At 37.3% G+C, this 27,688-nt stretch overlaps 1 protein-coding gene and 1 long non-coding RNA gene across 2 annotated transcripts in view; one reads left to right on the top strand and one right to left on the bottom strand.

The window, feature by feature from the left end:
• Positions 1-22,793, bottom strand: part of LOC112570278 (WD repeat-containing protein 81-like) — a 31,276-nt gene extending 8,483 nt beyond the window's left edge. Inside the window, 24 exon segments of the mRNA XM_025248658.1 lie at positions 1,178-1,280; positions 2,423-2,543; positions 2,779-2,838; positions 3,126-3,196; positions 4,126-4,324; positions 4,646-4,767; positions 5,049-5,163; positions 5,622-5,807; positions 6,373-6,625; positions 8,214-8,333; positions 9,237-9,376; positions 9,562-9,948; positions 9,950-10,964; positions 11,281-11,584; positions 12,125-12,303; positions 12,711-12,897; positions 13,836-13,888; positions 14,151-14,333; positions 15,142-15,610; positions 16,426-16,684; positions 16,686-17,299; positions 17,571-17,771; positions 18,358-18,536; positions 21,331-22,793. Coding sequence (XP_025104443.1) covers positions 1,178-1,280; positions 2,423-2,543; positions 2,779-2,838; positions 3,126-3,196; positions 4,126-4,324; positions 4,646-4,767; positions 5,049-5,163; positions 5,622-5,807; positions 6,373-6,625; positions 8,214-8,333; positions 9,237-9,376; positions 9,562-9,948; positions 9,950-10,964; positions 11,281-11,584; positions 12,125-12,303; positions 12,711-12,897; positions 13,836-13,888; positions 14,151-14,333; positions 15,142-15,610; positions 16,426-16,684; positions 16,686-17,299; positions 17,571-17,771; positions 18,358-18,536; positions 21,331-21,417 — 5,607 coding nt within the window. The 5' untranslated portion in view covers positions 21,418-22,793.
• A 1,914-nt stretch (positions 22,794-24,707) lies between these two features.
• Positions 24,708-27,142, top strand: LOC112569856. The gene is made up of 2 exons (XR_003100541.1): positions 24,708-25,230; positions 26,963-27,142. It is a non-coding gene; the product is annotated as an uncharacterized LOC112569856 (long non-coding RNA).
• Positions 27,143-27,688: the final 546 nt, after the last annotated feature.

The following is a 27,688-nucleotide window of genomic DNA, read 5'->3' as shown; positions in this document are numbered from 1 at the left end:
TTCAGAAAGTACTGTAGGTTTACTTGTGAATGTACAAATACTCTCTCTTACTTCAATATTTTGCTCATTCTTCTTTGTTCTACACTTGTTGCTGAAGCATAAGGGTTCAGCTTAACCCACCAGTCTTAATCACTTCCAAAAAAAACTGTAAAAAAGTAAACATGTAACACACAACTATACTGAATTCTAATTTTATACTCTAAGCCTGCGGTTCTCAAACGGTGGGGCTTACAAGGGAGGCGCGAAGGTGGTCATTTTTTAAAAGTTTCTTATACCGGTATTAGTGAAATTAGCTTAGATTGCTGGCGAAGGGGGGCGCACGGACGTACCTTTGTTCGTCAGGGGGGCGTCACAAATAAAAGGTTGAGAACCGCTGTTCTAAGCTTATCTTTTGTCGCAGTTACATATTCAATAATGTAAGTTGATCGAGAAGAAAGCTGTTGTGAAGAGGTTACCACATAAAAAAGCTAGTTCTATCACCACAGATTTTGTAAAAACTCCAGTTTAGATGTCAAAAATCATCTGTGTGATAATTAACAAATACCTCTGCTTCATTCTCAGAAAGCATCTTAAAATACCCCAAGTTATTGCTGAGGATCAATGTGACATTCCTGATCTGACCCCATTTCGGAAAAGCAGTAACCTAGACTACAAAATTTTAAATTAGTGCTTGGAAACAACCCCACAAAACAATGCCAAAGAGAATAGCTTCAAGAGAACGATTCCTTAAATATTTGCAGGTCCCTTAGTCAACAAAAAAAAAAAAAAAAAATGGAAATAAAAGTTATTGAATATCCTCCATCGCATCTCTAGCATAGCAATTTTGAGCTGGTACATGTCTACACATATAAGTCTTCATAACTTCAAATCATAACCTCAGAGCTAAATGGCAAGACTGTTTTGTTGTTCTGTGAGTTCATGTCACAATTCCTGTCCTCGTCCATGAGACCGACACGAATACATTATTTAATCAGAGGTCTGGGTATCTTCAAGGAGGTCATTTATTACATGCTTCACAGTCTACTAAGTTTGATTCTGACTTAGAAGCTTAACTACAGCCTGGAGATTTGAAAGCACTAACACTTGTACCTAAGTCTGCTCATGCACACTATCTGCACAAACTGAAGAGAAACAGCAACTTATCTACTTCATCATGAAAAATATATGAAACACTTACATGAACACTGCTGTCACAGGAAGCCACAAGTCGCAAACTCTCAACAAAGGCCACTGAAAAGACTGATTTCTTATGGTGTTGGTAAATCCACTGACAGGGCACCCTAAGAACATGAACATGTATAACGTACCTTATTCTGGTGTCACACTCTTTTGCACAAGACTTGATCATTTACATATATATATATACATGAACATACATTCACAGATAACAGTTTCAACTGACATGCAACTGTGATTTGAAAATGGTTTGGAGGAAATCTAGGGCTGCGTAACCATTTAAGTGCTGCCACACAGTTCTGCCCACATCCTCAGGATGCATTTTGGGACAAGATCTCTGATCGATGCAAACACATTAGATAAGATTTGGTGGGGGCTTTTGAAGGATAGGAGCAAACAATATTGTGCATCCATTAGATGGCAGGTCCTTGGATCTCACTGCACAGAATCAGTCCTATAAGCTGCTACATTCTGTAATCAGCAGCAACCTCATCTTCCATCTAGCCAAAAGAACAGCATTCAGCTTAATGTAGCCAATACGTCAGCATCCAAAATACATTGTTTCCTGACTTCATGCAATGCAACTGCTTAATAATTTTGACATGTTGCTGAAATGTTAAAAGTTTTCTGGTGTCCAGGGGAAGACTCTCAAGACTTTCTACTTCATTTTAATAAGAGGAAGTCACTGAAAATAGACATTTTTTAAGTTTCCTGTCTAAAAAAATTGATAAAACTGTATCTCCTTCTCTTCAATCCAGCAGCAGCATTGACCAATGGAAATCAATAATACTGCACTGTTTCGTTATTTGAAAATGGGTGACACTGTTGCGAAACTCAAACAAACAACTTTTTTCTCACATGACAGGCTAAAGGATAAATTTTGTCCCTAAAATCTCTGTTCACATCTGCATTTATCTGCTGATGAAAGGTCGTTTTGTGTTGAAACACAATGGAGACCAAAAGCGTATGGACATGGGCAACGTTTGCTAGTCTGAGGATCCACAAATGACCAGTTTTCATTATAATTTAAATGTATATTTACACAGTCCATGGAAAATATGAATACATTATTTTAAAATTGTGTAAGGTCCATAAATATTTGGAAATGAAGCTAAGCTAAGCAGTCCATATTTTATAGGTGGCATAAACTAAACCAAAAACTGGATATGATCTGACTCCATTTGAGCCAATGTAAGATGTGTAAGTGTATTATATATTCATAGTGAAGTACTTAACTGAAAATTACCTGCTAATGCCATCCCCCTGGCTGGTAATGCTCCAGAGTCGCACTGTCTTGTCCTTGCTGGTGCTTAGAAAGCAGTTCTCAGTGTCCATTACAAGTAGAGAACGAATACTGCCAGAGTGCCCTGCCACAGCCAAATAGCAATTGTACTTTTAAGTCATGGAGAAAAGGTAAGCCCTTGCATTAATGATGATATTATAAAACTATTATTCCCTAGCCTTTGTCACAGCCAACTTAGGAAAAGCTGTGAATTCCAAATTATCAGTGCATTAACATTATTAGCTTTATTAGATGGCCTCAGTTTTTTTTTTTGGGTTAGTGTGGAAAATATTTTGTTTGTGCTTAATATTTAGTCTCACCTACAAAACTCTGCAGTCTGATCTGCTTAAAGCTGAACATGTTATCTCGTTCATGTAGGCCTGAAACAGAAATAAATTGTCTTTGTCCAAACTGTACTTACAAATCTATGCATAGACATCACAACATTGTATTAAGAGGAATCATTTGTACAAATTTATCAATACTGCATGCACACTCCCACAAGCACAAACACTCTACATATGATTAGACTCAAGGTCACAAAACGCACACTCATACCTAACTATGGAATCCTACTTTTCCTATCTCTGCCACCCTCTTTACCTCCACCACCATTATTATCATCAGCAGCAACACGAACAACAACAAAAGTAAAAATAGCTTTTACCTAGTTCATGTTCCCAGTACTGCAGCCAGTTCCCTTGCAGGTGTCGAGTTTTGTTGGCTTCCATTTCATGCCTGATAAGAGTTATAATAATGAAATGAAACTTCTTCTAAGGTTAAAAACACTAAGAAGATGACTTAGGCATACAAAACAAGATATTCACCTGGACCTCACTTCCATAAATTTTAATCTAAATCTAAATGAGTTCTTACAAAATAAATTAAAAGTAAATAAAAGCTTTAGGAGGAACTGTTCAGTATCAATGTGTTCTTCAGAAACTTAACTGCTGAGTATAAAAATCTCATCCTACTCTTTTTTTTTCTGCTTACATTTTCACACTTTCCAAGGTCTTAAAAACAAGACAGTATTCTTAATTCCATAGCTAGGATTATTCTCCTATTTTAAATAAATTATTTACTTCTGATTTCTTGAAAACTCATAATTGTGATAATTATCAGTATTTGTAACTCCCTTTCAATGAGAAGCTTTCAACATATTTTTTCCCAATTTAGCTTAAGTATTTACTTCTGCTTTTAAACCAATTTCTTGAAAACTCATAATTATCATAGTAATTACATTTTTATTATCTTCATGAATATGCTTTCACAAGTTTACTTAATTTATGTATTTAATATACACATTTCTCAGGATCAAGATTTTTCTATTTGTTGTGTTTTTCCACTTTGGATTTCAGATTTACATGCATAAACTTGATGTTAAACTTGAGTTATCAGAGCACTGGATTCAGGTTATGCTGTCAGACAAGTTTCTTGATCAAATATCAAGCACTTTATAGGCAGCAAGGAGAATGTTACTAAAACAAACCAGAACATGTCTCATTATCATTTTATGTGGGTCAAAATGTGTCAACACTGCTAGCCCCATACATTTTATTTTTAAAGCAAGCAACAAAAATAAACAAGATCAAGTGCACCAGATATAAATGGCTAAAGATCTGGGTTATAAGCAAAATGAAAGTGTAGACTTCATGCCTCTGGCTTACATGTAAATTTCTTCCTGAGTTATATCCAAAATACCATCATGACGATAACCTCGGCCAAACTGTGTTAACACTGAAGAGTCAGGAGGACTCTCAGCACTCAGAAAGATACGGTTGCCAATCAGCTCCACATTGCTGCCAAAGCCCTCATTTTTAGATCCCACAAACTTGCTGCGTGGATGTTTTGAATCCTGCATATTACCTGCAAGAATCCCACCACAGAAACTTTTTAAAAATGTGTTTACATATTCAATGTGGTTACCTAATTATGTCAAGAATGTACTGACATTTATAGCAAAACATTTCCAGCAAGGAAAAAAGTCTGCTAACTGTCTAAAGTAATCTAACAAACTTAAATATATTCTAGAAGCGACTTGTACCAAGAGCATTTAAGGAAACATGTGTTATAATATTAATTGATAAGATGTGTATGATTTTTAAAAGTTTTCTCAAGCTTTCCCATTGCTACCAAGGCAGATATTTAATGTTTATTTACTTAAGAGCCAACAAAAATAACAAATACCATTTGAACTGGACGGGTGGTTAGAAAGAGGACTGTAATGTGCTTGATCCATGATGCTGTCTTGCTGGGCACATAGCTGACGTATGAGGTCATCATTTTTAAGGCCTTCTTCCATGTGAATGCTAGTCAAACATGATGCCCAAAATCTTTTAACTGCTAATGCACTCATAACAAATTCAAAATCTTTGTTTAAAAATGTGCAGCATCCCTAGACACTGTAAGAAAACATCATTTGACATAATGCTACTGGAAAACAACAGACATCAATCCTCAATGCATGTTCTCTAAGATCCCTACTAAACACAAGGCAAATGGGGATGATATATACTGATCTGCTAGACCAGTAAATTTAAAGCAGAAAGGAATATACACTGAACAAATACACAGAGAAATGTACAATGACCTGCCAAATATCCGGCAAAGAGGGATGTAGACTGCAAGAGCAAGTTCTGGTGTAAAGACATACGTCAACTCCTGCCAACATTTCTCCTGGTCTTGGCGAGGTGATACACATTCCTCTGAGAGTGACAAAAACATCAAAACAAGATGTCATGCTTCTGTTAAATTCATTTAAACAGGGCAGATATGACAGATGTAACACACACACACACACACACACACACACATTTTTGTCTTCAATCTGGCTCTCAGGGGTTTGTATTCCAGTTTTTTCCACCCTATTTCTGTTTATGTGTGTGTCAGTGGAAGCCCTTGATTGATCCTAGGTGCATTTATACCAGCTTAAGGTGTGTGCTTCTGCAACATTAAGTACGTATGGGTGTTAATGCATTCTGAGTCCATCAGTGGTGCTAGAAAAATAAACAGATAAATTAAGATTCCTAAACACTATAAAAGAAACAAATCTTGGTCGTATGCTTGACAGTATTTGTAGTTGAATTGACTTTTCCATGGCAAAATCAAATCAAGTGTATTTGAATCTGTCCTCTACAGTGTAATAAAGACATATTTTGTTTACCTCTGTCATCAACAGTCCCAGCAGTACTGAGGCTGTGCCAGCTCTCCATACCAGTGGCGGAGGTCAACATGCTCAAGTTTTTTTCAAGATGGGTAGGGTTAACTGGCGTTCCAAAAGTATACTGATGAGTAGAATCATCCATCTTAATATTTAGGTAGGTGTCATCTGAGTTTCCACTGCCCACCACTGTTTCAAGACAGTGAGAATATTTAAGCATTTTCTATAAACCATACAGTATTCATCAAAGCCTACGGAACAGGTACATAAATGATACTCATGCATCCACAGATATGACAGAGAGAAATACAAATAGAAGAGAGTCAGACCAACATCATTTGAATTTTTTGTGAATCTTTTTTTAAGTTGGTTTAACTCTTGTATTAATATGTAATGTTTTATGAAATTCAAACTTTAACCTAAAAAAAAAATGTTTAATTCTTTAATCTTTAGTTAATTTTTTTTTCTTGACCTTCAACTCTTTGTTGAAGTTACATCTTTAAATTGTTCTTCCTTTTCTATCAAGAGGTTTTACAAATGAACAAGTCAGTAGAGTCATATGTTAACAATGGTCTCAACATGTTACCAAATAAACCAGCATGAGAATACAATTCAACTTTATTAATCTGCAAGGGAAATAACAGTTTATTTTCATAGTATTCCTAGTAACCCTTACTCATCCATAACAATTCAAAAGCATGACACCAACATGAAAACAAACCAGCATTTTGTAAAAAAAGTGATTTTGTTTTACCTGGTGATGACGGCTGGGATGTAGTGGTATTCTCTGACCCATGCACTAAGGAGAAAACTTCCATCAACCTCAACATGGGTACATGCAAATAGCGCCGAGTCCTCTCCAGTCCCAGGCGCAGTCCCAGAACATACAACAGGTCTACAAGCTTTAGACACAGAACAGACCGTGCTGGTGCACCACTGGGGAAGCTAGTGGTAGCAGAGGTCAGCAGGGACAGTAAAGGGCTGATGCACTCATTGACTACAGTGGGCTGAAAGAGGGAGACAACTTTTATAAGAGAACTGGCATGGAAGATCATGAAGCACAAAGTATAAGCAAACATATAAGAGCCAGGTAGACTAATACAATGTCTATGTTAAAGGCAGGTGTGCCCAACCTATGGCCCATGGGCCTTATCCAGCCCACGAAGGTGCTTCATGCAGCCCGCCCATTTTAACCAGACACAGGGTGCACCACAGGGTCACCCTTTCCAAGCTGTACATACAATTTTTCAGAAGCCAAACTTTTCTTGAGACCTGGTAGTGTGTTTTGGTATGTCACTGCATAAATTTGTTTTAACGTTGGCATGATTCTGGCAAAACTGCCATGTTCTAGCCTGCGAGATTTTATAACACGTCGAGTGCAGCCCTCGGGCAAGAAAAGGTTGGGCACCACTGCAGACAGGAAGGAAAACTAGCAAATAGCAGTCCCTGAAAAAAAATTTTGAAAATCTTTCCACAAATTAAATTCTTCAACATGTAAGGGCCTAAAACAAAGTCTGAAAAAATAAATAAATAAAATTATGAGAGTAAATTCTCTTTCTTCAAGACTGATATGACCATTAGAGGGAAAGGGTTACCACAGTGTCAGAGAAACAGAGTGCGTTAAAAAGAAGATGAATGCTTCTAAGACACTACAGAAAGTCCGGGATTGATGTGACGTCCTAACACAGTCCGTCCTCAAAGACAGAAAGCATTGTTCCTTGTTTTCCTGCATAACCAAGAACTTCAGGCACTGAGGACCATCAAGACTGGGTCCTGTAGGGGATCAGGATCAGGCTTTCCAGAGACTGGAACAAGACATGCAAGGCATCTAAACTATGGCTCCAGCAAAAAGAAAAAACTTTCTGTGAGACTGACTCCGGGTCAGAGGGTAACGTGAAAAGACCTCCAGACCCAATCTAAAAGCAGCCACAAATAAACATGCATTTCCAAAGCCTTCACACTGCGAAGTCCAGGCAGGAAACGCAGTGCATGGCTCATCCTTACCCTAAAAAAAGAGAGGCACAAAAGTGAACTCCGAGAGGTAAGGACAGTAACTTGTCAGCCCCCAACCTGTAACAACCTTGAATGGGCTAACCAAAATAAAAATGCTCTTCAGTGGGAAGCCGTAGTACAGGAGTCAAAAGAATTCTGACTAAAATGCAGATTTTTCTTTAGCATTACAAAGCATAGGACAGGCAATACAGACAAAGAAAGGAAGTCCGGTGGCACCAGAATTCCGATGAAAAATGCAGAATTCTCTAAAACATTAAAAACACAGTCAACCCTGCTGAAAACACGTCTTTTCTCAAGGGAAAGAAGTCCGGTGTCACAAGAAAAAATGTCAAAGGATCTGTAGCTGGTAATACCTAGTGCAGATGACACCACTGACAACGAAAAGTATTTCACATAGCGAGTCACACGTGGTAAGACCAGAAGCTAGTGAACACCACAGTAACCATCAACAAAGTAGTGGCCGTGCATTTGGCAGCTGCATACCTGACTAGAGGAATGCTCTGCACACAAGGAATGTGTTAACTCACTGTCAGGGAAACAACTTTTCAATGGTACAGTCAAAGAAGAAACCCTTTCTCTTACCTCCAAAATATTCAGCAGTGTTTTCTCTGACAGCATTGGAATAACAGATCGTAGAAGAATAACAGCACCAAGAAGACCACTTTCTGATCGTTGTGTCAGCCTTCGCTGAGCCACTGCAATCTAATCACAAAAATAAACTGAATAAATAATCTGAATACACACTTCAATCTTTACATCACCTTATCTTTCCAGATTATTTGCTTCACATTTTATTTAACTAAAAATAACTAATATCCTTATATGCATGCATACACACACATACACATGCACAGAATAGGTTGACATGAATAGTTTGTTTTTTGTTGAAAGCCTTCGTGAAACAAATTTTTTAAAAATAAACATGAGAATGTTGAGTATGGCTAAAATGACATCCTTCTTTACTATGTTAAATTTTTTGTTACAGTTTTATGTCTTTTCTAAAAGCATTTTTGTTATATAACACACCTGCCTTTATTTTTGTTATATATTTGTTATATACATACTACCCCATAAAACAATTTACATACACAAAAACAACTTCTACACAGAAAATAACACATCCACGGCAATGTACACTAAATCTGTCATAAGCCTCTCATCATACCCGTTCCTTTGCAGAAAGATGCATCTGACTATAGAATTAAAGGCTGTAGTGGTTAGTCCCTAACCTTGTCATTGTAACTCACACAAACAGAGATAGTTTTATGGCAAGTCTCCTAAAACTGCTAGCAACTGGGTTAAAAGTCCTTTTTTCACTCAAAGATATACATATATAAAAAGTTGGCTGAAATACTTCATCTACATGTTAAATATTTAAATATTGCATTTACTAAATTAATGTCAATCTTCACAGGATTCCAGTTTTTTCTCATTCTCCAACCTCTCCTCCCCCATCCCTGGAAATGTGTAAACAAATTGCAGATATAATTGAAACACTAAAATAGAGCTGGAAAAAGTAGATTTTATGCCAAGTGCACACTCCAAAATTGAGAAGAACATGTATCTGCACTTGATATCAGAGTTTAAAGTTGACAGCAAACTCACCAAGTCAATAATACTGGGAATGAACTGAATAAGGATGATGTTCTCTCCATACAATGCAGCCACAAAGGCAATGCATTCAAGTACTTTGAAAGCATTGTTGTCTCCCACAATATGCCTGGAACTCTTGATGGTCCCTTCATCTAGTGATAGTAAAACATGAAAAAGATGTATAAATAAGCTTTACCCATTTTAATCATCATTACGGCAAACATGTTCTTGCCTGCCTGTGTGTGTGTGTGTGTGCATGCACACATCAAAGGTGTTAGCCTTATCTGAATGATTTTGTTGCAAGAACAAAAAAAACTTCAAGCAGAAGACCAAATACCTGATGGCATACTGCAGGGCTGCAGTTGCAGGTCTCCCAGATAGCATAGAGGCAACATGCGCACCAGGTTCCGAGACAAATAGCGTGCAGCCAACACAGGACCCAACTTGTGGGCAAGCCATTTCACAGAATCAGCAGCAATATGGCGAATATTGACAATACTGCTGGGACTGTTCTGTGACAAGCTTGACATCAGATCTTCTGTTTCACTTCTCTTCATGGTTTCTGTCATGTTCTTGTTTGCTCCAGAACCAAAAATATTGTCTATATTAGAAGAAAGATTAGAAGCACTTCCTGCTTTAGGCTTATTCGAAAAAAGTGCCATCAGGGTGGTCTGTTTCTGATAGCTGCCTCGGGACACTGCTACTACTGTTAAGAGTTGTAGGCCTTGTTGTTGTGCTCTTCTCCTTATCTCTTCCTTCCATCTGTTCAGCCAAGTTCTCAGATTTGTGGTCCCCAGGAAGACTGTCAAAATCTTCATCCAGTGGAAAATATCTTGGTACTCTCTCTACATCTGATAGTTTGTCAGAATTGTTGCTAGTCACTGATGATGGAAAAATTCCAGCTATGATATGTGATCCTGGCGAGTCAAAAACCACATCCTCTTCTTCTGTGTCCTGGCCCTGACTCTGCTGCGTGGAGGTGCGCAAACAAAGAATGTTAGAAATGCTATGAATAGAACATTTCTCAGCATTCTCTTCTCCTCCTTCTCCTACCTCACTTTCTGCTGAAAGATGAATACCAGTCTCTCTCTCATCACCCTCGGAATCAAGTTCAAACTCAACGATATCATTGGTTTGATCATCCAGATACATTTCATCAGAAAATTCATCACTGACGCCATTTATCATTCTGCTTGAAGCAACAGTCCCGTCAGGTATCTCCTCATCAGCTTCATCAATGTCCTCATGGCTTCGCCGTTCAACATCCATGACTGGGGCTGGATGAAGACTGTCACTAACAGACCAAGGTTTTTCTTGGATAAGTTCTTCATTCATCGTCTCCATCTCCTCAATGAGTTCTTCAGAAGGATAGAAGCGGTTTGGCATGGGAAAATCTTTGTATCCTGCTACTGCCTCCACCAACAATGTAGCAAAATGATGTAAAAAAGGTTGAAGACGCAGTCGCAGCAAAAGCTGGGTTAAAAATGTTCTGTGATAGAGTTTTACATGTTTGGCTGATGCAGGACATTCCATGAAGAGTGCTGTAAGATTTGGCAGAAATTTGTATCCAGTTTCCCCTGGGCCTAAGATTCTGCTGACCAAGTTGAACAGTCCCCAGGAAGCTTGAACAGTGGTCAGTTTGTCACTAAACAGTGATTGTATCAGTGGCATTACAACCTCCAAGCCCTCCTCACCTAGCTTATCTCCATGGGCAACCAAGAAAGTTTCCATAATAGGCACCTGGGCAAACAACATCAGCAAAAACTAAGGCACAGATTCGCAGCTGACATAAGGCACAAATACTACACCACTTGTTGTGAAATACAGCATTTAAAAAAATAACAAAATTGCTTTTGTTATCAACCCTCAATCTTACACAAAGCAGCAGATACTACTATTACAATCACTCATTAATAATCACTAATTACTGATTTCAACTAAATTATTCAGTTATGATGATGCCTTTTTTAACGGCTGTTAAACTGGGTTATATTATGTTGCAGCATGTTATGTACCAGTATAGCAAAAAAAAAAGAAAAAAAAAAGAACCACATGCCTTGCTTCTGGACAGCTGCTTCAGAACAGAGCTCTTCTCAACAAAAGACAGAAAGCCTCTCTTGGCTTCCTGCATGGCAGCATCAACTGCCTTAATGCTGCTGAGACAAGCATGAAGTTCGCAAAAATATGACGGGAAGGGAAGAATCTGGCACAGTGGGTGAAGAAACAGAGAGGGGCTGGGTGGTGGGAACCCGCCAGTGACAAGGGGGGTAAAAGTTATTTCAAAGGGTTCATCACTCTGCCCAGATTTCTTCTCATTAACTTGAAGATCCCACAACAGGCGAGCAGCTTTCTGAAAAGGTCTGCAACAAAATGAAGGCAGTTAAAACTAATAAGATTAAAATATCCATATCATAAACTTGCATGCTCTCCACCCCAATCACACACACACACACACAATCATAGAAATTAAAGTTTACTAGTGTCTAACATAAAGCCGGGCTCAGAATTTCTAAAAGATCAATAAAACTGATTATGTTGGTAAGAAAATCCACTATTTTTTTCTCTCCCGGGACCACAGTTGTGAAGCAAGGGCAAGTCCTAGCTCTGGGGAAGATGTGGAGAACTCAAGGAAAAGCTTCTTGTTTCTGAAGTTATAAAGCAGTGTCTACACCTTGCTTTACCCCTGGAATTGTAGTTATAAAGCAGAGACAAAGATGCCCTGGGAAAAAGAAGAATAAAGTAGTGTCAACACTAGAGGATCACACTGTATAAAAAACTTTTCCTCGAGTTCCTGACCTTGCCCTGGGAAAACGACCTGCTCCTGCTTTATAACTATGGCCCCTGGCTGGAAAAGGTTGGGAATGGGAAGCCAATCAAACCACAGAGAACAGTAACTGTACCTGGGAATCACAGACATATCAGGAGAGCACAACATTTTTATCTTCTCAATGCGCATCTTCAAAGATGGCTTTAACTCCTGCATGCGAAGTTTGGGTGCAAGAAAAATTTCACAGATTAAACAAAGAAATGCAGCAATGTCCTGAATCACTGCTGGACTTGTATGCAGCTTACTTGGCACCTGTAATAAATATGTATAAACACCATCACAAAAATAATACAGATGTATGTAAAACTTATTAAAAATGTGTAACGTCAATAAAATAAAATGAGTTTCTTTTTCATATGAAGTATTAGGAGAAATTTCAGCTATCATAAATCATATGGCTGTATCCATGAAATACATTTCAAGAATTTGCACCAATTAATACATTTTATAAATCTCATTCTTCAAAGTGCTTGATAAACCTGCTAAGTCTGATAGACACCAGGGGCACATAGCTCCAAACAATAACCAAACAAAAAAAAAAGTAGGAGCCAACCATGAAACAGGTATCTATGAATGCTTGCGCACATACACACTTGCACAGGCACATTCACACATGCCCACACACTAATAAAAAGACACCAGAGTAAACCAGAACATACACTTGTTGCAGGTGACTCATTTGAGCCTGAGGCCACGTCTTGTGATGTCAGTAATAAAGTTTTACATTTGAATGCCAACAAACTCTCACACCGCTCCAGGTTCTCCAGTGGCTCATACTTTGATGGAAGCTGAATAGTAGCAAGTTCAGGTCGAGTGTTGTCTGCCTGTGCATCTTGTATTCCAAAACTATTAAGTACAATGGGAAAATCTGTTCATTTTTCAACTTGATTGAAGTTTAGTAGATTAACAGAGACTTACTAGTCATTTGCCAAAGAAGATATATATATATTGACACCAAATAAGATCCCTGTAACTTATGATGGTACAAAGGCAAGTGACATTTACACAAATTTTCTTAATTTTGATGAAAAAATATTAAACACTTAAGGGCTTCTTAATAACAAATAAGTATTAAAATAAGGCATAAAATGTTATATTGCAGTTATAGTAAATGGTACGAGACATTATAATGTATGCATGAAACAAGTGTCAACATGGCAATCTGAGGTGAGAATGCCAGCAACTAGTTTCGCCTTTATTGTTAATGTGCATCTATGTGCATGAGAACTAATTATATGAGAATGAGAAATAATTATAAATAATAAAATCATGCAAAAGCTAGCAAAAGGCCAATCCAAACTCAGTCATAGTCTCCAGATTGATTCTTTTTGGAGGGGTTTACTTGCTAAAACAAATTCCAATTAAAAGTAAGCAATATTTTAAAGTGACATTTTAATGCAGTTTTGGGTAAACACAAGCTTGGTACTTTGATACATGCGTGACGCAGTTTACTTCTCCCAGTTGATCCAGCTATGGAATGGATACCTGATTCCTAAGAGGATGGGCGAAGGTAAGGTAGCAAGATCGAGGAAAAGGGAATCTCCTTCTCAAAAAGCTGCCCCAAGATAAGAGGCTTCTTTAAAATTTCACTTTTCAATAACCTTAAGTTCACAAATTACTTTTTTTTTGTTGTACACAGCTGAATATTGTATAGTACAGTGCTATAATCCAGCACTGTTAGATGTACTGACTATGCCACTATGAGCATAAGCAAAAATATTATTTTTTGGAAAAAATTTATAAATGGATATAAGTTCTGAATCTTTAATTAAAATTCAGCTTACCTCTTATCACTCACTAGTGACTCTTGTACCTGGAGTTGTCGTGTATGCAGTAGCTGCAAGTAATATATTGATACCACATACATATATTTCACATCTCAATTCAATTTAAATACTTGAACTAATCAAACAGTATCCACAGACTGCTAAATGACAGCATTTTTTTTTTTCAACTGCATCCAAAAACCCCTGTAAAATATGAAAAATGTGTGGCTATTTAGCTTAAAATATCTTCTATTTTTTGTGCCTTCAACATTCACAACAGCAATTACACAATAAGTACACCAGCTCTTAAGATGTAAGTAAAAGTTTAGAAACCTGCGGTGTCAGGATGACACGATGCACTCGGGGCAGCCCACACTGCATGCGCTGGTTGGGAGGTTGGCGCTGAGGGTGAGGCTGGGTAAAGAGCTGAAGTACACCATGGGAACTCAGTGTTTTGTGGCCGTCCACTAGCTGCAGGTAGACATTTTTGGCAGCAACTGCTGCCTTACCACTAAGCTGTAAAAGATAACACTTAAAATAAGAAGCAGTCTTGCGGCATAAGAACTTTAAGCTTCTCCATCATACTATTACTACAGTATAAATATTATTACATGTATAAAGTAGACCAAATCAAACATTATTTTATTATAAGCATTATTCCATCAGATATTTTTTTTAAATTGATGACCACAGATAGCCAAGCTGGAGCAGTTTAGCACTGAAGTTCAAACTGTGAGACATGCCAGTTCAATAATGTACCTGTGAGGGCTGTTGAGAATGGATACTTACACAAAGGGCTGGTAAATGTAACGCACAGTAGCTGTAGCCATTGACCAGGCTGCTGAGAATGGGTGTTTAATTAAACAAAAGGCTGGTAAAGTTAAGGCTCTGTAGCTGTAGAGGTAGGACAGCAAAGGAAAAAGGATGGGCAGCATCATCACAAAATACTGGCCCAAGAAAATGATGATTTCAAACACCTCACCTCCACCAACCAACAGGTTTGACAACAACCTTTTTTCTTTGGAAAACTCCACCTTAAAATACTACAGATGTCTAGTGGTCTTCAGTGAAATATACCTCAAAGACTGTGGATCATGCATTCACATCTAATGCTTGTTCATGCCAAAGGCCTTTTTTAACAGATGGCAGTACCTGTTTTTAGGCACCCTACTTTACAATACCATATAAAATTATACCGTCATGCAGGAGCAGTCTTCTAATGCAAATGAGATCAAGCCAGTTTTCCATGTTTAAGCAAATGTTATTAACTTCAGCTCTTGTAATTCAATAATAAACTATGACTTGAGATAATGTAAGTGCTCACCTTGTAACCAAAGGTGAGATCTATCCAGTGATGAAGCTGCTCTGACACACGCTCACTCTCCAGAACAGATAAGTGCCGAACCACAAACTCATAGGCACTGTTGCACCAAGGTGGCACTTCCAGATCTGCAAGGTCTGCATGTATGGACTGAAACAAGGTTGGATCTGTGAAAAATTCTGGAATGCATTCATCTGGAGTCCACTCTTGGAGACGCTGCATGCTGGAGGGATATTCATGAGGCACCCAGTTGCTTCGCACATGCGTACACAAAATGGACTTTGGCATGCGGCGTGCTTTGTACACATAGTAGGTAATGTCAGAAAGAACATCAGAAACATGGTGTGGGATGTGATCTGAGTCAAGGTTGTCTGATGTCTGACTAGAAAATGCAGTTTGAAGGCCATATGTAAAGTCCAACTGACCATCTCCTTTGGTGAGTCTGTATTTGGACTTTGTCAAATCTCGATATCTGCACAAAAGTATAAATTCAGAAACTTTTCAACCATTGTTTAGGATCCAAGTGTCTAGATCATTGATTCACTGAAGCACACACTTCTAGTTTTCGACAGGACAGAAGCACAGAAATAGAGTGGAGCATATTAACCACCTGCTTTTCCATTTCCTCCATTTCCACACAATGTGTATATGTATGTAGACAGATATATAAAAAATTAAAACAGAGTTAAATCTAGCTATCAAAATTACCACTATAAACTCTGTTTAGTTTACAGAACACAGAAAATTTGAACTGTCATAAAAGATTTACAAATATCTTTTCTTTATCCTTTCCTTAATTATTAAGGCAACTAAGACCACAAGCAAGCTTGTATAACAAAAAAAAAAAAAATTCTCAAATAATGAGATCTCACAAACAATTAAACTTTATAGGGAAAAATATATTTACTATGATATTGTACCAGATTTTTTTTCTAACAACACTTACAGATAAAAGAGGCAAACTATACATCTTGCCCACTTATTATCATACTTTCAAAGAAGCTTTTCTGACCGTAGGTGAACTTCTAAAGTAGGTTTGAAAATGAGTTTATTAAAGATATAATTCATCCCGACAGATATTCTCATTCAACCACATGTCCATAACATATAAATATAAACTCACTGTTATGAGTTTCCGTTTAATCACGAGCACACAAAAACAAAAAATGCACACACACAACCCCACCCCCACAAAGAAAGCAAACTGCAAAGGCATGAACATGTGCATGCACAGACACCACACATGAGGTCAAGTACTTACTGAACACACTACCAATACCCACTCACCCATTATGTGAACTGGAAAAGTCCATGACCCAAGGTAAGACAGGGTGGTTGTTCGGATCATTCATCTGTCTACCTGCCAGATGGTTCAGAATTATCAGGTACTGAAAATTGCTTAGCTGCCGTTGAACCCATTTCTCCACAATCTTTTCAACTTCCTGACTAGCCATGTCTTTGTATTTGTGATGATAAAGAAAATCACAGGCATCAGCATGCATTTTTTCTGCTTCTTCTGAGTAGCAAACAGAGGTAAGTCCTTCCAGTTGTGAGGAATTTCACTGCTTCTTCAGCGTCTTTTTCTGAAGTCAAACACTGATTTTTTGCATGCAAATAATCTTCACTATTATCTGAAAGGAATCCTGGCTGGTCTGAATGATAAGGTTGTTCTACAGATGTTACATCCCTTTCTGACGCTGATGGCTTGGTTGACTTTGTGAGAGCACACTTTTGAGGACACAAAATATATGCCCACAGCTGGGAATCAAGCAGAACAGTGTTGAGGGAAACATGACCGAGACAAAGTCCCCTCTTGTGCATGGCCAACATAGCCTTCAAAATCTGATATGCGATGAACAATGATTTAACATGGCATGTCTCTAAAATTGCAGGACTGAAAGACACAATCTGATGTAGTGTGTAATCAACATAGGGCTGCACCAGCAGAAATACATTCTCTGCCTCTACAAGTACCTTCACAGGAAGAACATTGTGCAAACTCAGCTCTTGCTGTCCTTGGCTTCCACGGTCTGCTGGCAATGTTTTTGATGCTACATGAGGACGAGGACATGTATTGACTAGTTCGGCAATATTTCCTTTAAGTTTGATATGTACCTTAGGGAGAAAGTCTCCAAAGCCAGTGCCAGATGTCTTCAGACAGCTATTAAGAATAAAAAAGTATAAATGTTTCACTCTTTAAAGGAAAAAAAAACCCATGAAATTATCTTAATAATGTGACAATTTTTTCAAAGACTTATGAATATTACAAACAATGCACTAATATAACATACACACATGCACTCTATACAACAGCTAACCACTAAACATAGGGGGAAAGGTAGAAAATTGAATAAATCTCACATTAAAATTATGCTGTGTTTAACAGTAAGAATGGAGACCAAATTATCAAAACTTTAACATTATAAATGTACAGACTTACCATTTCCTGGGTATTTTCTGAATGAGATATCTGTCGATTTGATTGCTGTTTTTCAAGGTCATGTAAATGTGCCTTGGAGTAGTTTTGTTGTGCATAGTTCCATAAGTTTTGCAGATTGTCATGAGCAATACCAGACATCAGTTCCAGAACTCCACAATCTGTTCGATGCTGTGGGAATGCCACTTTCTTTGGTCTGCACTCATGCAAATTCAATTAATAATGTTGTAGTCTATAAAAACTTTAATCATAGACCAAAACAACCCCAAGTTATTCAATATTAATTAAATGCTACACAGTCACTTTATAAGACGTGATGTGATTTAAGGGTAACTCTTATAAACTTTTATACAGTTTTGGAAAGTGTTTCACAAAATTTTGATGAACAGATACTGAACAGTAATTCCATCATTCTGTGAAGTCTCTAGAGTCTTGACAAACACTTAAAAAATATACTTACATGACATAGCCTCTCTAACTCGCACTTACACTGACTTCATTAGTAATACCTCTAAAAGCATCTATGTGAAAAATACACTGTTTGCTTGTTGAGATAGTCCGATTCCTCATTGATTGTTAAACTTGCAATATTAATCCTTTTGAGACAATATTAAAAAACTATTGAATATTCAAAAATGGAAACATATCACATCAAGAAGCATGTGGCAAAGTTTAAAGAAAAATGGATTCAATAAATCTTTAATAACTACCTCTTTGTGGCAGGAAATCTTTTATAAGGCCAAGAATTATTACGAATGTTAACAAGTACTTGTTACACCTACCTGTAAGAAATATGGTCCTTTAAAGACCATAGTTTGATAGTAATTCGAATCCATGGAGCAGGAGGAGCAAGACATGATGAAGACAAGTACTGTTCTGCCAGGGTAACATTGATCCCACCTCCTTCTATTCCTGTTTTTACATGGCCTTGACATAGATTCCTCATCCATTCTTCTGTCACCTAAAGATTAATTAATCTTGAAAACTTAAGAGAAGATTGCAGCAAGAACTCTGTGAATGTAACATAAAGGATAATTCAATCACGCCAATCCTCACAGGGTTATATTGTGGTAGAGAACGTCACACATTTTAAAATCTATTTTAAAAAAGAACTGCAAAGATTGAAAAGAACAGATAATTTATATAATTTTAAAACAATAATTTAGAAATTAAAAAACTAGTTCTATCTTTATTTCTTGCTTCATTGATTAGATCTGCAGTTACCTTATTAAGAATGATATGCTTCACATTTGAATGCTGATTATTTAATTCTGATTTTAGGTTAAGAAAGGGTTTCTCATCATACCAAAATGCAAATCAATTAAGAGAACTCTTTACTGTGTAAAATAAAATAGTCAAGCATCTCTGAAAACAGGAAAGAGTTAAGGTCAGTGGTCTCATTCTGTAGGATATCGTGTAATATATAAAAGACGATATTTCAATGACAATGAACAACTTTATTTGTCTCAGTGGGTAATTTGAATATGGGAAGGTGCTCTAGTTACAAAGTAAAAATTAGAAATAAAAATAATAAATAAAGTACGTTGCAAGGTGCAGCATTAAAAGATGTAAACACTGAAAAATATTAGCAGATGAAAAAAAAAAAAAGGTTACGGGAAGTGACAATATAAAACCAAACAAACAATTTCATCACTGTTATTAAATGTTAGTAATATTTTTACATGGATGCAAGAAATCATTATATCAGGGCTAAAAAAAAAAAAAAACTTTTTTCAAATGTCCACTGTTGTGTATTGCCACTGATCACTAAGACCATCCATATTTTTATAGAGAAATGGGGGCTAAAATCTCAACGATATTAACTGGTGTGAAAACCTCTTACATTTTATGGATTGGAAAATGTTTAAAGATCACTACTGGTTGGATGAGAGCATGAAAACTTATGATGTCTATATACAGATGTGGAAACATCTCTCTGGATGAGTGTCCAAGTGAATCATCAGATCTAAATAGGGTGGATTAGTGTCATTCATTTTATTCAAATCTCTTGACTGGTATCAGCTGCTATGCTGGTATAAGCAGTGATATACAAATTATGCATGGTACGGCTAGTACAGTGCTTTTATGTTTGCCAGCCAGTTTATTCTTTGTCCACAATGGCAAGGACCACCTTCCAAGGTGCCATAAAATATAGTCTCCCACAGTTTTCTGTGGAGTCGCAAGGCCAAACCATGCCAAACCATGCCAACTTGCACAGCTTTCATTTTGCCAGAAAGGTTTCTTGGTGGATACTACACCTCAGATTCCGAGCAGCTTCCTGAGGCATTTGAATACCTAGATTCTTTCTTCTGTGTTGGCAAGGAATTGGTGTTGGAATTGGTGTTTTGCGCCGTGCCAGCAACTGAGGCTATATTACAGCAAGGCAGCCAGCCCTGTAAATAGATGCCACGTGCAGAGAAAGAACAGCGTGCCAGAGACGAGAAATGAACTCTGGGCAGCCAACCTTCACTGTATTGGTGACAGGCGCTAACCGTTGCGCTACCGGACCACGCTTCTGTGTTGGCAAGCAAAGTCCACATCTTTCACACATATAGCAAGATGAGAGACTTGTACAGTCTGTACTTGGTAGCAAACCTGATGGTATTGCTGAACCAGATATGGTTCAGTTTTCCTCAGTTTAATATTTCTTTTTTTTGGAAGAAGTATAACACTAGCGATTTCATCCTTTGCTCCTGTCACCATGGCCAGTAGTGACAGCATAATCTTCACTGTATTGCAGAAAATTAGATTTTATATCCACGTTTGATTTAATTATGCTTTCCAAATTCTTCTGCCTTGGTAGTGTGCATGCATATGAACTGCTGCATACACAAGCAAGAATAGGGGTACATATATTTGATTAACATATTTAAAGTAAAGTATAATTAATTTCTTTTTTTTATATACATTTTTTATGCTATAATAAAAAAAAAATCTGAGACCTCTCTTCTCTAATATACATTAAGCAAACATGGAGAACACATAGTATCTACTTCACTTATATTCAACAGTCTAAAGCCAAGAAAAATTTTTTAAATCCTATAAAAGTTTAATTTAAAACAAACTGAGTATACAACTATACGTAAGTGAAAGCTGCATGCTACACAAAAATCTCAAAAATCCTGAAAGTTTTGACTGAAATTATAAATAAATATTGTTGCCATTTCTGAAAAAAAATTTCTTTATTTACACATTGCAACAATGTCAGCTGTCATCCTACATTAAGCCTTAAGTTTTTTGGTTTTGTTTTTTAAACTATGATAAAACAAGAGTGGATGAAGTTATCTCAAAGTCATTAGTTGATTTTCTTCCATCTGTAAGTAAAAGTGAAAGCTCTTTAAATTTTCTCATAGTATATTTGTCCTGTTATGTAATGAACTTGAGTTACAATTTACAAATATAACAAGGAGAAAGTAATAAAAGCAAAAATCGGCTAGGATCAAGGGGCAGGAGGGAAATTACATGAGCCATTCTGTATGTATGATTGTGTTGCATATTTTCCTCGATCAACATATTATCAAAGGTATGTAAAAGTTCACACATAAATTTCAACATAAACATAAAAAGGTGTACTAATGTCAAACAGGATCACAACTGTTATGTCTACAAATTATTGTCGTTGGTTAATAACCTGAAATATTCCTGTAAGATTTAAGCCGAGACCAGACTGTTAAAGCAAGAAAGAATAAGAGTAAGTTGCTGTCTTTATAAAGGACGATGTCGAGGAACTGAACTCTTAAAACAACGACACTTACAAGGCATAAAACTCGATCAGACGACAAGGGTCGACAACAGTGAGATGGTATCTGTAGCTTTTCACTAACTACTGTGCTGCAGTTCATGGTTTCAAAAGTGTTAACACTTCTGAATATTTTAGCTTTCATGAATGCACAAAACGCGTTTTGGGGTTTCCGTCTATCTGTACATCCATCGAACCTTCTTCCCACAACATGACTTTTTTTGACTCTTTTTTTATTTGTACTCCCACTACGGGACATCACTCTTAAACAATGACTACTTTTGGTGAGAGTTACCTTCTGGCGGCTTCTTTTGTGCTACGCTTTGGCTTGATTGGCTAGCTTCACTCGATTCGCTATGCCTATGCAACACGTCTCTGAACACAAATCTTGTTTACATGTGTATAGCTTCTGCCTGAACTTCTTACAACCCCTACATGTCTCACTTATTTCTGTTGATACCATTTCAGCTGTTTTCTTACCTTTACATCAATATTTTTGGTCACCATATCGCCATATGGACTAGACATTTCTTCATTAACAAGGACCACGCCGAGGAGCAGACAACAAAATAATGTTGTGTGTAGGGTGATCGCTGCATATTTACTCGTCACTTTAGCAAACCATTGTGGAATAAAAAAACAACTGTTCATTCAAATAAGTTTTAAAGTTCCCATATTTTCTGGATGGAAGACTGGATAGTTATGGGAGGAATTAGTTTAGATCTTGTTTTCATTTAACGTCATCGATTTTTGCGGTCTCATCTGCTAGCAGGCCGGACGACATTATGCACTCTACGCTCTTTAATCGTACCATGGACCTGTATTGTTCGTGGTCGTACATTGGTCTCATGGTAAAACATGCCAGTTTGTGCGGTGTTTCAATATTTGAATAAGGATGGAAAACAGATTGGCATTCCATCAGGGCAAAGAATGATTTTTTATTATCGTATTCCTTATCTGTTATCAGTCTTTTGTGCTCTTTTCCAGGCACTTAGTTTCATTAGACCACGAACTATAGGCTTAAAGCTCCAAAGACACGGTTTACAAACTACCTTAAATACTAAAATACAGTTATGTCAGTATTCGCTCTCTTGTAATCGTTTTTACGAAAAAAAATTTCAAACTTTCAACTAAATATGTTTGTATAATCGCAAAATGCAAGCCGCTTCGCACAGAAGCGTTCGTCTGCTGCTTGGCGTCTCAGAGAATCTCGTGCGCATGCGCAGTGATTGATGACGCGTACTAAAGGAAAACAATGTTTTGTGTTTGATCGCAGTCGCTGCGTATCTTTGTAATAAAATCCTTCTGCGGTCATAGAATACCAAAATGCCACGCGAATATACTGCTAGCTTTAGTCGGGAGCTTGCTATCAAAGGCACTCCTTTCAGTTTTCACCCTTTTTCGAGAAATCAGGAGCGTCGCCTGCAGTGGTCACTAAACATCAATAGAAAAGTACATGAGATGGAAATTAAAGCTGTGGATGCCTTGCGATCACGATGTGGGTTTGCTCGAAACATTTCATTGACTAGTGCTTCGCGATCCAGTATCGGTTGTGCAAGTAGAATTGGATTCCTGCTGTCCCATGGCTAGAATCACAAGCTATCCTAACCCTGTTTAGTGATACCGAAGAGAAAAGAAAAAGACAATATAAAAACGTCTGATTGTAGATCTACTGTTGCTGTCAAGAAGCAAAATCAAGAGGTATGTCAAATGGTGATAATATTTGTGCTCAGTATATTTGTTCTACGCATTTATTACATTTAAATAATTACTTTCTCTTTTGTGTTTTTGTTTTACTTTCTATTAAAAAGAAATAGTAGTGGTGAACTGAGAGTAAAATATGTTTTAATGGAAACAATTCTGCAAAACATTTTTTGTGTGTATTTTACAGTAGTATATATGCAGTAATATTATTGTGGAAATAATAAGTATTGATGCTTATAAAATATTTTGTTTTAAAGTACCTACAGCAAGTCTTAGGGGAGATATATCAGTATAAAAAAATTAATGCCTGACAATTTCAAGGGTGGTGTGGATAAATACAGCTCATCATTTTGACATTTTTTTACAATAGTAACATATGGTAAGATTTTGCTTCATTTAATTTGCAACTTATTCAGAATTGTATTTTTTTTTCATTCAAATAGTTGATGCTGATTAGACACATAAGTAAATGCCTTAAAAATTAAATTAAAATTAAATTTGTTGTTCATCAGGTATTAAGGAAAAATTGAAGCAGCAGGAAAATCCAAACAAAATGCATATCTGGCAGTTTGGTCCAAGAGTATACCCAGACATCACTTCTGGTGCTCTACATTAACACCTGAAGAACCCAACAGGCCTCAGATTGTTGCAATTAGCTTTTGAAGGTGAACCATGTAGCTAACATTCATGAAGGGCATGGTGGAAGTTGTCCTGCATGCCACCATGGTCAACTTGATCCTAGGGGATGAAAAAAAGGTGTGCATAGTTTACAAAAACTGGAATTGTGCAAAATCTTTGTCTTGAGCATGTTTTCTAAGCTATATAATTATAATATAATTTTCTAACCATTTATGGTATTATAAAAGTAAGGAATATTATGATGCAAGACTGAATTCAGCTGATTCTTTTATTAAATTGTTTTACAGGTACTTTTCAGCACAGAATTCTGGAAGGAATTATCAAGAACAAGTGTCTTCTATGAGTCATTGGGATGCCTTCTCCTGGTGCACAAAACTGGTCGGCAAATGTGAATGACATTCCTGATCATTCCATGCAGGACCTGCTCCCCACCTCTCAAGGGAGGTCTGACAGGTGAGCCTGGTCAGCCACTGTGTCTAGTTCCCCCTGGTGGTACTAGGGACAAATGTATGTATTTTAAAAGAAATCAGGGAGTAGGCGCACCAATATACGATGCTGGCATGTTGACCATCTTGCTTGCATTGCCCAAAGGTGCTACACAAAAATACAAGAGAATTCCACAGAGAGTTGTATGCATTTTGTGGAAAAACCACTTGTACACATACATCTCGTCTTTCTTTAAAAAATCATTCAGGAAAGAATGCATTATCGTTATTATAAATGTTTACATCTTGCTCTGCAGGTCACATTTCAGTCTTTTTTGGGGTATCATAATTGTAAGACATAAGACACACTTTGCAGGATGACTTTAATTAGACATTGTAAGGGACTTCATAGGAAACACTTCAAATGTGAAATAACTTTTGCCAAGAAAGCTTTTAATGTGTTTAGGAAAGTACTTGCAGTGTCTTTGGAAACATAACAGAAAATTGGTGCACCTTAATGTATTTTTGTACATAGCATTTTGCTGATGTTCCTGTATTTGGTATTTCAGAATCATCTGATGAAGAGATGCCTGAAGTGTATGGGACATCTGAGTCCAAGGTGAGTTGTTAGTGTCCTGAGGGAGAGGGTTTGTGAATTCAAACTAATAAATCTCTGTAGACGTGGACTTGGATACGATAATTAACAGCACTAAGCACCTAGGAGGTCTGAGTTTTAAGTCTGAGAAACAGTTGCTTTTTAAGTAAAGCAATGGCAAGTGGGTTGAAGACTAAGACAGGTGTGTTGCATATCATGTGTGTATGCAGATATTAAAAACTAGAATTTTGCATTATTTTTTGTGACGTTTATTTCTTAGATCCGTTTCAGAATGAATGTGCTTGTGTTCATATGCACCGATTTGTAACCCTTTTAATTCTATCTATCCACATGTGATTAATGTTGATTTTTCAGGATAATTGGGAGGATATGTCAGACAAGTACTAAGAACCTTCCAAAAGCTTTTTGTGGGGTGTCTGATCATGTTCGCTACACCCAGGATGCTCTTATTGACTTGTGTTCTGGGTTATTAAAAGCTGTAAATTTTTTTGCCACTGTAGGATAGGCTGCTCCAAATCTGAAATAGATTCTTGTAAGTGAAAGTAATGATAGGGTCCTCTCTTCACCTTCTTTTTCTTTTCTCTGTTTTTATTGACAAGATTAAGATCTTGCTTGTTGACTAAAGGCCTCTGTCACAGACTTTAAAGTGGTATCAGTGCAATTGGATTAAGCTGCCTTCATTGTACATGCATTTAAGAGGGGCCTGCTGCTATCTGTTTGGAAGAATCTTTCATTAGTGACCAATAATTTGATCGAATGCTTAAAGAATGAACAGAATATTCTTTATTATTTAAACAGGGTGAGGGTGTGGTGGGGATAGAAAGGGTATTTGGCCTCTTGGCCCTATATCATGGCACGGTAAATAACTACGAAAGATTTTATAGTGTTCCAGTGGGTGCTAAGTTCTGACTTTGCATGGTGCTCTCCTTGGTCACTGCGTAGATTGTTATCAGAATGTGGCCAGCCAATTTTCTATGGTTATGTTTCATTTCAGGTTGTGTGGATGGGTAATGTGTATGATGAAGAGAAGTTGCTACTACAAGATGAAGTGTCTCCCACCAGACCACCCAGTCTGACAGATCCATTTACAACCCCACAGACACAGAACAGGCTGCCCACCCTACTCTACAACCCACACACAACAACACATCCAACATATAGAAAACGCAAGGGGTGCAGAAACAATCATAACAGCCCCTAACCCACCCAACAACATGCAAACACCACCCTGGACACTTCAACAAGCACAGATAGACTTTGACCTCACAGACTATAACATAGAATACCAAAACCAAATCACTGCTGAAGCAAAGCTCAAGCTAAGCACCACACGCAAAGACCACGCACAGATCTAGACTGCTGGAGCTCATTACCCATACACACAACCAGGACTAGGAGTATGCTTCCCCAACAACATTAGCATATCCAGCAGACTCCCAAAGCATACCTCAATCTTCACAGCTGAGTTGAACTGTCTGCCATACTGACATCTCTTCAGACACTTCACCTTTAAAATGAAGAACCAATGCAAAGACAATATCTACTAATATCAGACTCACTGTCAGCACTCCAGGCACTGAAAAACAAATCCTCAAACAGAATAGACATGGCATACGAGATACTGTCTCATAAAAAAAGGTTAACCAGAAAAATGGAGACATTAAGTTCCTTCCCATACCGAAATAAAAGGAAATGAAGAGGCTGATAAACTAGTTAAACTGGCAGTAAAACAAGAAACAAAGTCACCTCCCTAAACATCCCAGTTCCACCAGCAGAGAGAAGAATAGCCATAAAACCAGTAATAAAATTAAGGTGGCAATAGAAATGCAAAAATGAAGGTAAAGGTACTAGGAGACTAATAGATGACCAGCCTCGTCACACTTTGATGTTCTTAAAATCAAATAGGTCTGACCAAACCAAAATAGCTAGAATGAGGCTTAACAGAGACTACCTCTCTTTTGTGTGCCTGTAGTACTCCACGTGTTGTTGGAGTGAAATCAAAACAAACCAGATAGAGAAGAACTAAGACATTTTTTAGATAAATATAAACTGGCACTAAATCTTAATAACTGCCTCAACCCACCTAAAAACTATGGCATAATATACTTTCATTAGTAGCATCAATAGCAACTGTAACAGATAAAAGGTGGTAGTTGTGACTGTATTGAATTGAGTGGCGAATTATAAGTCTCATGCGGCAGTAATTTTTTTTTATGTACATCCATTCTTTAAAATAATTCAGAAGGCTGTTGTTGTGTCAACAGGCAGTGCAAGCACAAAGGAAAACAGAGAATGCTGTCTGTGGAAGATGAATTTATTTTGACTTTGTTGGACTGTATTGTGGATAGCCGATTTGATGTGCATTTTGGGGACTTCAGTGAGCAGGATCATCACTTCTTGGATACATTTTTACGCAAGGAAACAAATAAAATCTTGAATGCTAAGAGCTTTCGTTTTTTTTCCTTAATGCAAGAGTTATCATAGACTACCAGATTTCAGCTACAAAGGCTGCCTTTGCCATCAGCTCTAAGAAAAACTTACTCCTCGTATAAACATAGGAATACAGGTAGATGTCTACTTTGCATCATTCCTTGAGGTACAGTTTCTTTTGTTTCTGATATTTGGACTGGTTCCATATCGGACAAAAAGATTGTGGAAAGATCTGGTTTTTTAGACTTATTGGAAAAAGGTGATGTCATGGTTGATTGAGGATTTTTTTTTCCTGACATTACGCTGATTTTGTTTTTTAATAGATATATATATAATGATTCATGGGTTTTAAAAGTTCTAATGATCTTTTTTATCATACATGGTCTGAACAAGCTGCAAAGATGATCACCGGTGAGACCATCGAAACGACAGCCGTTATGACCTTGCATATAACTGACATAAAACTGTCACTATATAGGAGTTTCTGAAAAATCTTGAAAGATTTCAAGCGAAAGAATTGGACAAGGCACACATAGATATATTCAGTCTGTGACAGTTTA

The sequence above is a fragment of the Pomacea canaliculata genome, linkage group LG8 (genome assembly GCF_003073045.1).
Source record: "Pomacea canaliculata isolate SZHN2017 linkage group LG8, ASM307304v1, whole genome shotgun sequence".
Lineage (NCBI taxonomy): Eukaryota > Metazoa > Mollusca > Gastropoda > Architaenioglossa > Ampullariidae > Pomacea > Pomacea canaliculata.
The sequence above is the reverse complement of the archived record's forward strand: the minus strand, read 5'-3'. Positions and strand labels throughout refer to the sequence as shown.